An 18,083-nucleotide genomic window follows, 5' to 3' on the forward strand; every position below is an offset into this window, starting at 1 on the left:
GCTTCTCCAGAATAGCCCCCCAGATGTGGAATTCCCTGGCTCAGGGAGTTTGGGAGACCACCCCCCCCCCACTTTTAAAAATGCCTTTAAGATCCAACAATTATATCAGGATTGGTGGGAAAGCTGAGCTGAAATGCTGTATTTTCATCTGTCTCCAATTCTTTTTCAAACTGCTGAATTTTGTGTGTGTAAACTGTTTTCATCAGCCGCCTTGGGGATGATCCAGTGAAGTGAAGGATAGGAATGACTGAATGTTTCTTTAGTCAAGAATACAACCAATCAAAAAATGTAGGAAAATTGCCCTCTAATGTTCACGCAAGGAAAATGAATATAAAAGCATGAGAAAACATTATTAAAATGGTGGAAGGAGGAAGAAAAATGGGTATCCTTGCACTTTTTTCTTTTTAAAGGGGTGCATGAGCTCTTATGTAGACGTCTGAACAATGATTATATATTTATATGGTACTTAAAAACTGCACTGCCAGTTTTATTGTACAAAGGTCAGGCACCTATGCTTCATCTACAAAACCATTTCAAAATTGCTCAGGGCAGGAGGAAGATGGAAAGTGTGTTGCTCGTTGGCCTTGTCCAATAGGTGTCTGAGATAGTCCCATCAAAACGTAAATATGCTTAGTACAGTTAAACTGATTACTAGCTAGTTTCTGCTTTTCTCAGGCACAGCTTAAGAGCCCGATCTTCAGTCGCAAATGTGCCGTAAGGCACGTTTGTGGGGCTTACCACTGGGCTCCTGCTGGAGCTAGCCCATCACCAGCCAGAGCTGGGCTGGCACACGGTGGGAGCCCGGGTTCTGTGGTTCAGTGGTCCCCTGGACTGCTGTGCTGGGGAACAGTTGGTGGGGGTGTGGCTGGGGATGTGGAGGAGGCGTGTCGGGGGGCGGGGAGAGGCGGATCTGCGGAGCCGAGTTCCGCAGGATCCAAGGCGCTCGGGTAGGGCTGCTCGCCCGACACGAGTGCCTTTACTTTAGCGGCAACCTTCTGGTCGCCGCTAAAGTGAGTAGCCCCATTGTAGAGCTGCTTCCCTTACTCGGGGAAGGGGACAAATGTCCCCTTCTCCCAAGGAGCCTCCTGTGATCGTGCTGGAGGTGCAGGATCCGGCGGCAGCCCTCCATGGAGCCACCGGGTCCGGGAGCTTCAGGCAGCTTAGGATTGGGCTGCCCACCTCTGCAAAATACCTTTGCCATTGTTTTGGTGAAGTTAAGGCACACAAAAAATGAATGTGTCTCTTATGGGAAGAAAACACAGTAGATGTGCTAGTTGTTGGGGCACCCCAGGAACTTATTATTCTGCTTCAAGTGACAGCTGTCTTTCTGGGCTTCCTCCCTCACAGGGGTGCAGTTATACTAAAACTGTACTCTGAGCTCCTTGGAGGAAATGAGGGATACAGACCATAAAACACAATTGTTATCTAAATGCATTCTATCCGAGAATACTAGGGGTTCCAGCCAAATGTTAAGTAATTGTCAAAATGTTATTAGAAAGAGGACCAAATTGTGAGAACAAATTCAAATGGAGACTTCTAGCCATTCTGAGAAGGGCATGTTCACCCTAGGTCACGTCAATTGAGAACCTTTTGTTTGAATTTTTAACCAAGGAGGGTAAATGTTGAGGAGGCTTTATTTATAAGCTTCTCTTCAATGCTTCATTAGCGACCTTTTAGGGCCAAGATGTATTTCCATCTTCCCCTGCTATTTACTTTTTCCTGAAGGATTACAGAAGTTTGTCGTGTAGATTGAGTGTGTGAGGTGTTTTCTTTAATTAAATTTATATCTTGCTCTTCTTGCGTACTAGAACTCAAGGAGACAGTCTTAGGGGTTCATTTCCAGTAGTGAAAATGGTATTCGAATGCATGAGTGACCGATACTCCTTAATCAATACATTTATGGCATCCAACTCAGGCGTCTTTTGTTCTACTGGTGTTGGTGCTTGGTGCAGTTACACAGCGATGATGAAGAAACTGCATAAAAATAATCCACTCACGGCTCTTGGATGCTTCTTGATTCTTAAGCACTGCTGTAATGACCCATTTCTAGAAAGTAAGTGCCTTCCAAACTGCCAGTTTTTCCTCATACACGACATGTCCTAACACCTGCCACTATTCTGAGAGCTTATCATCCCAGATTGTTGAGTATTGCCCTCACCCAGTGTTTACACTGTTAATGTGCGATTTGAGTTGTAGGTCAGGGCTGTAGGTTGCGAGTGACAAGGAGCATGATGGGTCTGTATTATACAAATTGGTGGTTGTTACAGCGCTGGCTTGAGGTCACTAAGATGGTGCTTTAGCATATCTTTAATGGCTTCAGAGTTAGAGCTAAAGTCAATATAAATAAATAGATTTTTGTATGGGAAAAAAGTTACAGTGAAAAATATAAAAGCCTACTAAATTTTGGAAAAATTATGTTTTTATAGCCATACTCAGTAAAGACTGTATGTGTGCGTGTTTGACACTTTGCTGACATTTGTTGGCACAAATTCATCTCGTATATAAAAAGATTGACATTCCAGATTTATGTAAACTATCCTCTCTTTCCTAAAAAGTATACAGCACTGAAAGAGAAAGTTGTAAGGTACTTTCTTGTCTAGTTGCTGCATGATTTTTGTTTTATGTTGATTTCTACTTAGTTTTTCTCATTTTGTTTTTTTTGTAATTTTTGTTGTTGTTGAAAACTGTCTTGGGGGCTCCTTTAGGGTATGTTAAACAAAATATGGGTTAAATAAAATAAGATGTGCTTATTTTTTTTAACCCTTTTTAAACCCTCATTTTAATGGGAGGTTTTAAACTTCTTTTTAACTCCCTTCCCTTTTAAGGTCCCAGAACATAGTACATAATATAACAACCTTGTATAGTGAATAGGGTCTGGTATCTGATACTTTTCAGGTATCCATAGTTCCAAGATATTTAGGGCCTTAACCAGCGCTTTGAATTGTACCCAGAAACAAATTGGCGACCATTTCAGCTGGGAACACTTGCTTTCTTCTCTATCAAAAATATTAGTAAGAACTGTATTATTGATGGTATAAATTTGCAGGTTACACAGAAGTACCTCACATTGGGGTGGTTCATATTCCAGGATTTTTAGTAAACTGTTTTGATCTGCCCCCATGTGCTGATAAATGGGGTTACTTTCCTGCACATAAGTCCTTTTGCAGTAGCCATTGTGGGAGTGAGGTGTGAAGGTTGATTTGAAACTGGAGTGTTCTGGGAATGCTTTATCAAAAGAATGGCAAAATTAAAGATGTCAAAAGCAATAAGGCCTGAGAAACCTCTTGTTACCAGTGAATTAATGGCCTGTTGGCTAATTAGCAGCCCAAGGCAAAGCTGAGGTAACATTCTTAACAATCTGGTCATTAATTCAGCAACAACTGATTTCAAGGGCATTGTTTGCTGTTTTGAACAGTAATGGTATTCATGATTTTCAATTATGCACTCAATATGCATGTGTGATGCTTCTATTAGAGAGACTGAAATTTTCTCACAAGGGGTAGAGTTTAACAGGATGGAGATCACGGCTAAGTCATGAGGATTTTATGTCTGAAGTCTTTTGCTAAAGAGAAATTATGACTTCCTGAACAGTGTCCCTGAAGACCTAATTGTGAGGGTGCGACCTTTCTAGGCAGATACCTGCATGCAACTTCCAGAGGGATCACTGTGTACTATGTTTACTGCAACACAGTAAGAATCTTTTAATAATTTAAAGACTAACAAGTTCATTTCCGCATAAACTTTCATTGCCTGCAGTCCACCAGTGCATCTCATGAACTGGATTGTGGTTTATGAAGGTTTATGTTGAAGAAAACTTGTTAGTCTTTAAGATGTACAGTTCGTTGTGTTTGCTCCATGGTACTGTCCATATACTGTTTGATTCATCGACTTTTCTGGTAGAGGAAAAGGTATCTTGCTAATGTCGTCTTCTTCTACTGTTGGGTAACAATCTAGCAGCCCAATCCTAACCCTCCACGAGCCCATAGCATGCGGTGCTACCAACAGAGTGTGCGCTGCATTCTATGGTTTGGGGGGTGTGGAACCTGCAGCAGGGGATTACAAGATTCACTACCATAGTCTTTCTAGGATTGGGCCGAAAGCTTATCAGTCTGGCCTAGAAATATAATTCATATTTCTAATCACTGATTAGGGAAGGGCTGCAGCTCAGTGGCAGAGTACCTGCTTTGTATGCAGGAAACTCCAGGTTCAATCCTGGCATCCCCAGGTAGAGCTGAAGCTCTAGAAGAGCTACTGCCAGGAATTATGGAGAAGTATTGGGCTAAAATGGGCAAGAGAATGAACTGACTCAATAAGGCCAGTTTCATCTGTTCATCCCAGATATTTTGGAGTGGAAGCAAGTATTACAAGTCCCAAAGCAAAATCTGTACTCTGCAATCCCAGAAGCTGCTTCCATCAGTCTGCTTCCATTTGGAGGCTTTGCCAAACTTTTAGGCACAAAACTATGCTGTGAAGAAGAGATGGGACAGAAATGTTAATCTCAAATGTTCACATTTTTACATTTATTCACTGCCCCTCCCAGTCCTTTCAGTGCATTAAAAAAGTTCCCGCTGGCCACATAACTGGCCAACCAGGAGATCATGCAATCAAGTAGTGCACATCATCAATTAGCCAGTAAAATCTGCATTAACGGGTGACATCACTGAGAGCAAATGAGGTTCTTGCATTGTGCTCGCTTTGCATGGAGGAGAGAAAAGGGAACACTTAGGCTCATTGTCAAGGGAACCAGGAAGATATTCCTTGCCATACTGTCACCATCAGCACAGTACAAGGCAAGCATGCCCATTCAATTGTGATATGTGCATAGAGGCAGACTACTGCATCAGCTGGGTTTAGAGTGTAACCCTTGACATAATTGCTTGGGAGCAAATTCCACTGAGCTCACTAGGACTTTCTTCTGAGTAGGCATGCATAGGATTGCAGAAACTTGGCTCAGATTCAATATGCATCAACATGTGTTGTTGAGGATGAGGATGCTGTCCACTGATTTGCACTGCTTTCTGTGGGATGCCCACTCTGTGGAACGAGTATCCAGGCGTGCATATAACTGAAAGCAAGCTGTACAAGCAGGCAGCATTTGTACTCCATACGCATTTAAGCTGTTGGATACAACTGTTCGTATTGTTGGAGTCAGACAGGACTAACTTTCCTAATGGGGTTTATAGGTCTATGCTCAATTTTGTATGCAGTTACTGCTTACTCAGTTCCTTGGGACACATCACGCATACAAATAGTGTGTATAGTGTATATGCTTCATGTTCCTATTTGGTACTTCCCTCCAAGAGAATCTAGTGTTCTGTTCTTGTTCCTTTCACCCTCCAGTGTGCCTCAACCTATATGTGTTCTTATTCCCATCACCTTCTCAGACTACATCGCACAACCGAAATGTTGGCAATGAAAGCTTAAACAACAAGCCAGTTAGTCGTCAAGATGCCAGAACCATTTGTCACTTTGCTTGCTATTTTGCTTTTCTTTGCTTTATGGGATTGAATCCAACTTCTTCTGTGACTCAGACTGTTCTCTACAGGGTTCTGACTCATTCCTGTTTGACTTTCAGTATAGTCAGAGGCCAGGTTGTAACTTACTTTAGATCTAGGGTTCCCAACCCGTGGTCCGCGGACCACTGGTGGTCCACAGTGCCCTTCCAGGTGGTCCGCGACCTCTCTGGTGAAAAAAGAAAAAAAAATGCCCTTCCAGGAAGAAAATCGGAGCATAGCCTTTCTCCGTCTCCTGCCTCCCCCCTCCACCTCCCTTCCCTCCATGTCTGTGAGTGCCCAGACAAGCGAAAAAGTGAAGCACAGGCACCTTGTAAGGTGTGCGCGTTTGTGCAGCCTCCTGGCTCAGCTGCATGCAGAGGAGAAGTGCCCTGCCGCCGCTGCCTCCAGCCTGCTACCTCCATTCCTTGACCCTGTGCCTTGAGGTGAGCCCTCGCAGCCTGGTTTTTCAGGAGTCAAATCAGGACTGCAGCCAGCCTGGGAAGTCTCTTGGGCAAGCAGGCAGGCAGGTGGGGGGGCACTGCCGCTGCTGGAGGAGGAGGAGGTGGGGGGCCTGAGGAGAGGAGGAATGAAGTAATAAGGAGGAGGAGGAGAAGGAACAGGCTCCATCGCTGGCTGGCTGGTGGGTTTCCCAGCCGGGGGGGGGGTTTCCCAGGGAGTGGGTTTCTCTGGATGTGATTTCCCTGGGAGTCTGGACTCCAGCTGGCCAGGGAACACAGAGGAAGGGAGTTGGAGGCAGTGTGGCAGCAGGAGAGGGGAGAAACAGTATGCTCAACCCCCAGCCCTGGTACCCCCTCCCCAGTTGGCAGGATTGGACCCCCTGGATGTGCTCTTCTTACGCCCAGGGGTGGAGCAAGGGATCCAGGCAACCAGGTTTTGGCATCCCTTTTGGAGAGGGAAACAGGCAGAACCTCTGCTGTCTTACTGCAAGCTGCCCACCTGGGGAGAAGCAATCCCAGAAGTTGCAGAACAGGCACCACCGTAGCCAAGTACAGCAGGTGCAACCCGACTCTTCCTCCTCAGAGAGCAGCAGCAGCTTTGTCCATGGGGAGCCCTCCCCCACCCCACACTTGGCCAGTTCCCTATCTCCTCAGATTGCAATCCTATGCATGCTTAACTTGGAGTAAGCCCCATTGACTATAATGGGACTTACTTCTGAGTAGACATGCCTAGAATGTTAGTCACTCTGTGGCTGTGATGAACTTCTCCGGAAATTTCTCCAATCCCCTTTTAAAGGCATCTAGTCTAGACACCATCATCACATCCTGGGGCAAGGAGTTCCACAGACTAATGGCAGAGTAGGCAGCTGTTGTTTTGTGGCTGCAGCCTACCTATAGGCTCGCTCACACTCTCTTAGCTCCAACCAAAGTAGTCCACAGTTAGAGCATGACAGCAATTAGAACAGGAAGTGAAGAGAGGCTTCCCCCCCCCCAAAGACTTTGCAGTGCACACCAAAAGGACTTTTCTTCCTGAGACATGCAGCAGCCATTCTGAGATGTTTCTCCGAGCTGGTGCTTCCTTCACACCTCTCTTCTCCTTCAGGACCCACCTGCCTAAATTGTGTTGAACACTTTCCTAAGGACTCTGGACTCAAAAGTGGGGGGGGGGGAGCAGGGCCAGGGCTGTATAACAAAAGGAACTGTGGAGGGATGTGTGTGCTTTTTGTTGGCTCATTTAACTACCTTGCATGACTTGTCTATAATCCCCTTGTGCTTACCCTCTCCCTTTTTGAGGTGTTTCTCCACACGTAAAAGAGGCAAGGGATGTGCGTAATGTGGTCTGGTGTGGGGGAAAAGAGACTGGATTGAATTGGATGGGTGTGAAAACCTCTGAGTTGGGGGGGGAATTATTATGTGTTCCATGTATTCCGTGTAAACCCAAGACTTTCATAGCTAGTGAAGCAAGTGCAAGCACAACCATCGCATTAATTATTAATTAATTTTCTTATGTATTACAAATTTAATTGTATTTTTTGTGTGCGAGGGGGGGGGTTGCATGTGGTCCCCACCATCTCAGAATTTTGCCTTAGTGGTCCCTGAGCTCCTAAAGTTTGGGAACCACTGCTTTGGATATTTCATCTTTGCCAGTCAGTCTTAGGAGCTTTGTGTCTTTGGCTTAAACGGTGCATTTGGAGGCATGAAAGCTGGTTCTGTCAAGTCTTATGCAGCATGACACGAAATTGAACAAGCTGCAGTTTTCCTTGCTGTTTGAGAATGAAAGAAGTTAGGAACTTCGTCCTTTTTGAACATCGCTATATAGGATATCCCCTAAATGGTATTTCAGCCCTGTGCAAAAACAGGATTTCCTTGTAACTCACAACACAGCCTTTATATCAACAGTGATTGCCTGTGGAATCTGTTTACCCAGTTGGGAGGCTCAGAGGAGAAGGGTGCTGACACATCTTGTGTCTTAAACTTTGCATGTTAACAAACAGAAAGTTCAGCTGCTCAGTGGCCTCTGTCAAGCGTGGTGGCAATTGCAAGGCCTCTTACTTTTACCATACACCATGTGTTAAGGTGGCTCTGAACCAAGAAGAGCTGTAAATTCAAAGTTTCTCTTTGAGGCTTTCCTCCTTCAAAAGCTGCTGAATTTTTTACTTCTCCTATTTGCACTCCTCTGTCAGGTGATGCAGTCTCGTGGGATGATATGAAAAGAGCAGATTTTGAAATCTGTTGCACAGATTTATTTCCAGCAAGGAGTGCCAGAGAATCATTTACTACTGTGCTATGAGAATTTACAACAGTGTGCAAGTTTGTGCAAAGAGTTTGGATTGCCTTGTTGCAACCAAGTTATGAGGACTTTCTTGTAGGGTTTCATATGAACTCGGGTTCCCCAAATCTTCATCCAAAACCTGTTTTCAGTGCCAGGATTCAGCCCTGGAACACTTTCTTAGGACATAATATTAGAGTCCCTGTCCCTTTATCATCAGGGACACAAGATGACTTCTCATATGGCTATCACTTCTGTTATGTGTTAGAAAATAGTCTGTATGCCATCTGTACATTGTAGCATGTGACAAAAGTATGTGTCTGTTTTGCCATGAGTACATGTGGCAAGATCCCACTGACAATCACAGCTTTTCACCATGTGACAAACAAGGAAGGCACTTGTGCTCTTGTCATGCATTACCAGTACACTCATTTTTTTTTACATCATAGTGATTTTCCTTGCCATTTAAAGGTCAGAGCACATTGACATACTGCAGTTCATAGTGACCCATGTGCATCACATGAATTATTTTTTGGGGAGAGTCCTGCACCTTTGAACCACAAATTACAGTTCCATCCTACCTAACACTCCATGCGGCAAAGCAGTGGTGCCAAGAAAGTGTGCACTGCATCCTGTGAGGGAGTTTCATCCTTGGAGATCATTTCAGGATAAGGGAACATTTGTTCCCTTGCCCCAGGGTAAACCCTTGCCTACCTGCTGGGTCTACTCAGACCTGCGCTAGTGATATCAATTGCACAAGTCTGCATGGACTGGTGAAGGAGGATTGAACCCAAGAAGGCAGTCAGGATTCAGCGGGTACCTCTGCTGTCAAACCCGCTCCCTTCCCAGGTGTGATCCTGTTGCCTCCTGATTCCACCCTCCCCTGCCCTATTCCACTGCTCCCTATTTCCCCCCTGTCCCATTTCCCTCCTACCCCCTGCACAGTCCTACCTCAGGCGGTGGGCATAATGAAACTATTGCCATGTGAATCCAGCCACATGCGGTGGTGGCCAGGCTGTGCTCTCTGGCGTTGTGGCATTTGTGACAGCTGGAAAATGCCTAACACTGAGCATTCCAGTGGCATAACAGCCCATTGGGTGGTTAATGATTGGGCTATTCTGGCAACTGTCATTCCCAATTCTAAATTAAAACATCACTTCTTCCTTGTTACATGTTCTTTCAGTTTAGCCTTTCTTTGTGATGTTTACCTTTTAGACTTTATCCCTGACAAAGCCAGCACTCTTTGTCTCCCACACCTAACTCTGTGATTTCTTTTCTCTACCAGGCAGCCTGCCAGGCACAATTGGCTGAACTGTTGGCAAGTGTTGGCAGAGCAACTGCTGCTCTGCCTTGTGGCTGCATCCTGGCTCCTCATCTTGCAAACTTGGACCCAAACCCTGGATGCCACAAAATGGTTTTAGCCAGCAATTGTAAATACAGACTGGCTCTGTGTATGTTGGGATGAAACATCGTGTTCTTGATTGATTGAACCATCTGACGACCACTTCCAAAAAAGCAATAGTTAAGAATTGATTGTGAAAATTCTTACTTTAACTTTGAGACACTTGCTGCTTCCTCCCTGCACTTTAAATCTTCACAGTAAGACATATATGCTGAGGCAAACAAATGCAGCCCTTGGCTAGAGCAGCCATTACCTGCCACTACTAAGTAGTCAGGAAAGGGTTAATGAGAGAACCTCTTCTGAGCTACTGCCTTGGTGCTGACTAAGATGAATGTCTAATTCACTCCCACCATCCTTACTGTTGCCAGTAATAAAAAGCTTGCTTCACATATTCACCCCACTGCAGATGTTTCTCTTAAATTAAATATCAGGAGGACATATAATACAGTGATTCCATGCCAAGCCAATATTATCAGATTGATGTCAGCAGTGATAATAGAAGAAGGATAAGTTGATGAGATTTTGTTTATTGAATAAAGGGAATGCATGAAGGAGGGAGTAGGGGAATTTCAGAATTTGGTCACTCTTGTTGTATCTAAATGTAGAGAGATTGTGGTTTTTTTTCTCTCTCTCAAGGGTTGGCAGATAGAAGAAAAACTTAGCTGCATTAATGTGCAAACTCTTCCCTTAATCTTGTCACCTTTGCATCTTAATCTTCCTATAAGGAAATTAAAATGGTATGCATGTGTTCATGTAGTTTTCATTGTTGCAACACCCCTATGGGATAGGTTGGACTGAGAAAATGAAATCTACCCAGGGTGAACTTCACTGCTGAATGGGGATTTGAACTTGGGGCCAAGATTCCTTGGTTCACTAAACAGGCTCGAGGTTCAGCCCCTCACTGGGTACATAAAGTGTCAGTTAGTTGTGCCAACTAAATATCAACCATTTGTTTCGAGATACGCACATGACCAACCTTTCTCTGGGCAAAAGAAGACCTTGGACCAGGTGGTGCAACTGTTTTATTTCCCAGGCCAGAGGGAAAAAGTTAGGGACTGGGTGCAATCTTGTCCAGTATGCCAAAGTGTGGCACAATGCAGCCCTGTGGTAAGAGAACACGTCTCATACCTTGAGAAGGTCCCCATGACTGCCCCTCCACCACAGGTAGCAGCGCACATCCCACTGGCACAACTGCACCAGCTGCAGGAAAATTAGCTGCAGATGACAGAAAATGTGGAAATCTTGATCATATTTTCAAGATATGGGAGAGCCTAATGGAGAGAGCCTAATTATTACATGGGCTGCCCTTTCAGCAGCACCGCTTCTGGCACAGTGTCACTGCCGCAGATTAGCAGCTGAGAGATTTATTTTACTTTTATTTACTTAATTTCCATCCCGCTTTATCTTCTCGAAGCGCATTCAAAGTGGCATTCAGAGAGATGGTCTGTGAAGTGGTGCCTCAGCAGAAGCGGCACTGCTGAAAGGGCAACCTGCATAATAATTGGACTCTCCCAGGACCTCAGCAGTGTCTTCCTCTCTCACTCTTCTTGATCTGCACCTTACCCCCAGAAGGCTTCCTGAAGTCTCCTTCTGCCTCTCTGAGCACCTCTCTGTGCTGTATCATTAAGAGTTGTGTCATTAAGGGCGCAATCCTAATCCCTTATGTCAGTACTTTCCAGCACTAACATAAGGGCAATGCAGCTCTGAGGTAAGGGAACAAACATTTCCTTACTTTGAGGAGGCCTCCCTGAGTGACATCCAGCCGCAGGATGCAGCACATGTCCCAATGGCACCGCTATGCCAGTGCTGGAAAGCGCTGACATAAGGAGTTAGGATTGCGCCCTAAGATATCTATCTGTACATCTTTATGTTTTTGTGGTAGTCCACTTATTAAAAATAACTCAATGTACAGTCATTTAAAATTGTACAGATTCAGTTTGAAACCATAACATTAAATAATTGTAGCATTAGGTAATCCATATGAATTAAATTTACAGTGCAGTCCAATGCATGTCTACTCAGAATTAAGTTCCATTGTGTTCAGGGGGTTTACTCCCAGGAAAGTGTGTATAGAATTTTCTCCTGTTTTAAACATCTGATGGAACAGGAAGGTTTTGTCCACCTACAGAATATCTGTAAGTGCTGGAATTTGATGAATCTCTCTGGGGGGGGGGGGGGGAAATTGCAAAGAACTGGAGCTGCAATAGGGAAGTCCCTGCTTCTTATCTTAATTAACTGTGGGAAGATGTCAGCTCAGGTGTTGGCTTTCCTTGAATGTCTTAACTGGTAAGATCATTTTATTGAGGGAGTGAGAGATGCAGGTTCCAAACCATTTTGTAAGCTGAAACTAGTACAATGGATTGTGTCTAGAATCCAACAAGAAAGCACTGTGACTGTGTTAAAATAGGTAGTGGTGTAACCTGGGGGGGGCAAGGAGGTCAAATGCCCCAGACACTAAGTTTGGGGAAGGTTGCCACACTGCCATCCACACCTCCTGTGGCACCCCCCCCAACACTCATCTGGCCGTTGATAGTATCGGCGCACTGATCTGAGGGCCTCCCCCAGAGGCGTTCTGAAGGCCAAAATTGTCACTTCCAGAAGTGATGATTTTCTGCCCTTAGAAGGCACTCTGAGGGCCAGGGAAGCTGTGGGCAGCTTCTCCGACCCTCAGCATGCCTCTAGGGGAAGGCAATGGGTATGGGCGGTGGCACCCCCAGGTGGAGGGAGTAGCACCCCTGGAGATGTGAGCCCGGGCACCTCAGTGGCTAGTGGCAAGTTATTTCCAGGTTTAAGATTTGTGTCCAGCAGAACACCAACACTTTGGGAGAATACTTTGAGTGAATTTGAAACCCAAACTGGGGCAGAAGCAAGCCCATTTATCTCTGGAAGGTTATAGAATGGGGCAGTATTGACCTTAACCTTAGACATCATATTTCCCGTTCTTGAAGTCTTGAATGTTCTGCTAGACTTTTTTTTAAAACAAACTGAGTTAAAAACCTAATTTTAACAGCCTTAACTTTCCCAATGAATTGAGGGATTTTGTGGTATTTCCAAACCTAGTTCTGTTTGGTATTGTTTCCAAGGGGCTCATTCAGATGATTATAACGATATTAAAATTGCAGCGACAGAACAAAATGCCAACCTTATGAGTTTCTGAAGCTCCCTGTTAAATTCTTTACTGTACTGAAGTTTTGGAAGACATTTCATAGGATTTTATCTGCAAAGTAATGAACTCCATCTAGTTCTCATGGCTGCTGCCTGGGGTGAGCTTTTGCCAAGGATGTGAGATTGTGAGAGCAGAGGGAAGCAAAACCTTTTGACCATGGTTGAGAAGAAGGCAGTGGTGTTGATTCTCGGAGTGGAATGCACGGCCTACTGTTGCGGATCAGTGCCAGGGTCTTGGTCCGGTCTAGGACTGAAGCTGAAAAATGGGACAATGTCCTAGTTAAATCGTTTCAGGGAAACAATCCTAAGACATCTTCAGCTTTTATTTGTCCCGCGGGATTCTACAAGGTTGGAAGCAGTCTTTCAGCTTTTGTCCCTGGTCTGCTGTTCCCTTCAGCACATGGAGAAAGTAACGCATCCTCTGGGAACCCCCACTTATGTTATATTCCCTTTAGACACTATAAATGTTTCTGCTGACCCTTTATCAATATGGTGGATTAGCATGTGAAGCTACCTTATACCAAGTCATGCCATCGGTCCTGTCTCATTCAATATTCTCTGTTCTACCTGATAGTGGTTCTCGAACGTCTCAAGCAGAGCTCTTTCCCAAATCCAAGGTCCTTTTAATTGAAAGTGCCAGGGATGGAACCTTCTGCATTGTTCTCTTCTTCAATTATCATGGTCATGTGAGAAAGAGAAGTCATCTTGCTCATCGCTGACGATACCATAGGTACTGTCAGGGATGCCTGGGAATTGAGGCTAAGGCCTAGTTGAACTATAGGTAGGAAAAATGGCATTGTGAGCCTTCAGCCTTGGCATTATTTGCACCATTTATTGCTGAAATCTATTTGAATTAGGACAGTCACTCGATTTTTTTTTTCTTTCTGTGTCCCCACAGAAAAAGGAACACAAAGCCTATATGTGGAAACCTGCAGGCAGATATCCTGAAGTGCTACAATGAAAACAAAGGCCAAGTGCTCAACTGCTCGGAGCTGGTCAAGGACTATCAGCGTTGTGTTAGGCTTGCACAACAGGTAACTAATTTTCCTGCCTTTGTCACTTTCATTTTGCTGCAGAGAATGTTCTTCCCTCATTGCTGCTATGTGCCTGGTGAGGGTCAGATCAGTCAGAAGACGCTGCTTCTGCCTGGATCCTCCTGGCTGATTCATGTATTATGCCTAGCATGTGAAATTGGCTATAGCAGACAGCTAATTTCACTCATGAAGAAAGCAAAAATGGGTGATAGCAGACTTATTTTGTTGTTCATTCCGGCAATGCCAGTGCCATTTTGTTGGCGGTCCTGGTAGTGAAGGTTTAGGGATCCAGCCCGTACAGGTGGACCCACTGATGTGTGTGAGCGCTTGGATGGTGCTCCACCCCGATATCCTCCCCTGTATTCCAGTAGTTCATGTAAGCTTTCTAAATCCTTTTTTTAATCATTACAGTAAAACTCTGAAGTCGATTAACAGTGTCTTTTTCCAAAGCTACCTAGTGAGCATCGTGTACCGTCATTGAACCTGAATCCAAAATTGACCCTTCATTCACTGTATCACACTAGTTATAAGCTTTCACTTGTTAACTCCTACTTTGATTGGATATGGTGAAATACCTCTGATAAGGAATGATCCAGGGCAGTGTACCTGCTGTCCTTGGGTTTCACAGCACCACTCCTTGGTTTGTATATTGACCCTGAGAAGGAGTAGTATTGGCTCAGATAATGGAGCACCACCAGCAGTGCAGTCCCTTCCCCACCCACCGTTTAACATATTAGGATACCACTTTAAAAGGTACCTCTTTGCCCAGAGGTATAAAGGTTTGGTGCGGTTCTGGCCTTTACTGGAATAAGTAGCCAGCATTAGAACTCTCCAAAGTCCTGGAACTCTAGTTCTCAGCCACCTGCTGCATGGATCACTGTGATCCAGAGTGGAAGACCAAGCTGCTCCCACAAAAATGTTACCTTTCCCTTTCAGTTGGGTTTTATTATTACATTCATATTTCCACCTTTCTTCCATCATGGAGCTCAAGATGACATACGCACAATTCCCTGGCAGCCACCCATCCAGGCGCAGAACAGACCTAGACCTGTCTGCAGTGTATCTGTATCATCAGCTCTCAGAGCTTGTCCTAGAACTCTTTTACCACCCAAGTCAGGATATTACATTTGATCTAGTCTATAGTCTACCCTCATCTCTCAAAGTCACAGTTTCCTAGCTTTTTTTTAGCAGGTGCAAGTTATCATTTACATCAATTGGAAAAAAATGGATTGACAAGAAGGTACTTGTCAATTAAGAAGGGTGGATTTATAAAGAAATTATGTATTACCAAAGGAGATGATTTTCTCCCTGCTGTTGGGATAGTAGGATAAATCCAGTCAAATTGGTCAAATGGTTTGTTTCTTACATTGATGTGGAGTCCTAATTACGTATTTCAACTTTACCTGTAGGATGAACACCCTTGTAGGTTTTAAGGAGAAACTACGGTTTATGGAGGAAATGGGGTTGGTGCCCAAAATGGCATATCTGTGTTGAATTCTTCTTTCTATTCCTGTTACGTATAATTTCACTTCTCCCTTGTTTGAATATCATGACATAGTGTGTTTTTGTGTCCTTACCACCAAATGACATGTAGAACAGCAGAGAAATGCATCACTGTATATGTGATATGATACATACCCGTGTTTCCCCGAAAATAAGACACTGCCTTATATTTTTTTTTGGCTCAAAAAAACACACTAGGTCTTATTTTCAGGGTAGGTCTTATTTTTTTCAGAAGTCAGTCCCTTTATAGTTAATGGGACTTACCCCCTGGAAGGTGTGGAGAGGGTGTCCCCTCAGCACCCAGGAGGATGCCTGCCTGCCTGCCTACTCAGAAGTCAGTCCCTTTATAGTTAACGGGATTTACTCCCTGGAAAGTGTGGAGAGCCTCAGAGCCCGGTAGTCAGGTTTGCCTTGCTTGCTGCTTCCCACCTCAGCATCCTCTGCCCAAGATAGCACAGCAGGCGCTTCCTAGGTGGCATGCACGGGACTGCAGCATTCCCAGTCACATTGTCCACCTGCCCCTATCCAAGGACCCCTTCTGCCCCCCCCCCCGTCCATATTTTCGGGGTAGGTCTTATATTTCAGCAATTCTAAAAAACACACTAGGTCTTATTTTTGGGGTAGGTCTTATTTTCGGGGAAACAATGTATTGCAGTGGAAAGGAGGAGAATGTTTTTGATGCTTGCCCCATTTCTCACCTAAACCGTTGTTCCACCCTTAGTTCCAGAGTTAGCAGAGTCTCTGTTGCACTCTGTTGGACAGTGTTTTCTGTCCTCTAAGCATCTTGAAGACTTAGAAGCTTGCTTTCTTTGCATGTCTTTCAAGTGTGTTAAGGAAGCTCTGCTACATGTGTTCTGAACCCCACGGGGAGGGTGACTGCCACCTGTGGGGATGCTTCAGAGCAGGGAAATAGTGGGTACGGAAGTAGTTGGACCATGTCTAACTTTCTGCACATAGGAAATGAAGGCAAAAGCGTACAAAAGGATGTTTAGACTTTCAGTATGGCAAGAGTATTATTGCATGGCACCTTTCTGGACACTTTGGAAATAAGACTTACCTCTGGAGTCTTTGTTGTTTAGGACTATAGAGACTCGAAGGACTATTTCTTTTCTGACGGCATGTATTGTACCACATGTATGGTGCTGTGCATCTTTTGACTGAATATTTATGGATCATGGAGTAGCCACTGGCTTCTTGATCTGCATATACACAAGCAAAAGTTACTTGTGCTACAATGCACATGTTACAAATTGTGAACTTTTTCATAGCACAGAGATTAAAAAATAGCTTGTGAAGTGACCCCAAGGATAGATGTTTAAAAAGGTAAAATAGACAGAAAATTCAATGTCTCATTTCCAGTGCAAAGATATAGCCAACCCAGTCTCCATTCATATTCCCAGGTCTGGTTGTTAATCAGAGTAGAAGCTGAGGGTAGATTAGCCTGAATTTGACCTCACTCAGGACACTTTTGAATACACAGATAAAGATCATAGAAGGTATCTTCCATGAATGCTACAGTAATCTCAGACTGGTAAAGGATTTAGAGTATTCTTGTGAAGTTTCCAGTGTGCAGGGAAAGGGAGGCTATGGCATCATCTGATTCTATACACAATGTCAGGCTGACCCAGAATTTCCTTGGAGTCTGTTGTGGCCCCTGGGACTTCAGGAGGAATGTGTATTTGGGGGCAGGAGCTGGAAGTCAAGGTGATTTCATGGGGTGGAGAGGTCATGTGAAAGGAGGAAAGACTGAGAGCATGTGAAGAGAGTCTCTTTCCTTTCCATTAACATCATGAGGGGGAAGCTGTATGCTTGATTTAAGTATAGCATGAAACAAACTGCCAGACAGCTCCCAGAAGAAGCCCCGACAGAAGGAGATGGGAAAATTGTCAGGATATATTAACTCAAATTTTGTTGCAAGTCCTGGTGGATTTTTTCCCTTCCTGTTTACAAAGAAGGTCTTTGTATGTCTACAAATCAGCAAGGTTAAGACTGCCAGGGAAAGGGCTTTTCTCTGGTATCTTTTTTGAAGTCCCCAACTCCAAAAATGTGTGCTTTTCGTTTTCTTCTTTGGCTTGATAGTAAAGGAGGCCCTGCATCACACTTGCACAATCCTTTCCCCCCAAATAGCTCTCTTCAGAATATGGCCTCTAATATGCAAGTCTTCCCTCCTGCCTCCTGTAAATTAGGCTTGTAGTCTTTTGGGAGAGGGGGGGGAGTATATCTTTAGCAAATGCATTTACCGATACATCTTTATAGCACACGGTGCAGGAGGAATGTGATTACTGAAGAAGACAGATTGCATTAAACTTCAGCATATTTGCAGAATGCTGCTCCAACCCGCTTGAGAAAGGGGCTGGGAAACTGCCAGCCCCAAATCCTAACCTGACGTTATTATAAATTGAAAACTGAGTGACTGAAAACAGCAGAGGGCAGTGAAAGATCCTATTAACTTGAAGGGCTTTTTTCCCTTTTGGTGGATGAGTTCTGTTTAAATTAAACCCAGCACCTAGAGTTGGTTAGTTCACCAGCAGTTCTATATGCAGTACTATAAACCCTGCTGAACTGGTTTCTCCTTTATGTTAACAGAGCTAGTGGAAGAAGCTGCCAGTGCTGTACTGAAGGCCATTTTCCATTGATTTGCTATAGGGCACAGCAAAAAAGCAGGAAAACCTTTTGTTGTTTTTGCTGGGTTTTCCTCCCCTGGAGACTACTACTGATCAGGTAGCTGTGTGATCAGATGCACGCTCAGCAGGGATG

The 18,083-nt window shown here is 44.4% G+C and overlaps 1 protein-coding gene across 1 annotated transcript in view; it reads left to right on the forward strand.

The window, feature by feature from the left end:
- Window positions 1–18,083, forward strand: part of CHCHD6 (coiled-coil-helix-coiled-coil-helix domain containing 6) — a 222,723-nt gene that overhangs the window by 141,063 nt on the left and 63,577 nt on the right. The window contains exon 7 of the mRNA XM_066616190.1: window positions 13,688–13,823. Within this exon, the coding sequence (XP_066472287.1) occupies window positions 13,688–13,823 (136 nt within the window). The remainder of the gene's footprint in view (window positions 1–13,687; window positions 13,824–18,083) is intronic.

Source organism: Tiliqua scincoides, chromosome 2 (assembly GCF_035046505.1).
Source record: "Tiliqua scincoides isolate rTilSci1 chromosome 2, rTilSci1.hap2, whole genome shotgun sequence".
Taxonomy (NCBI): Eukaryota; Metazoa; Chordata; class Lepidosauria; order Squamata; family Scincidae; genus Tiliqua; species Tiliqua scincoides.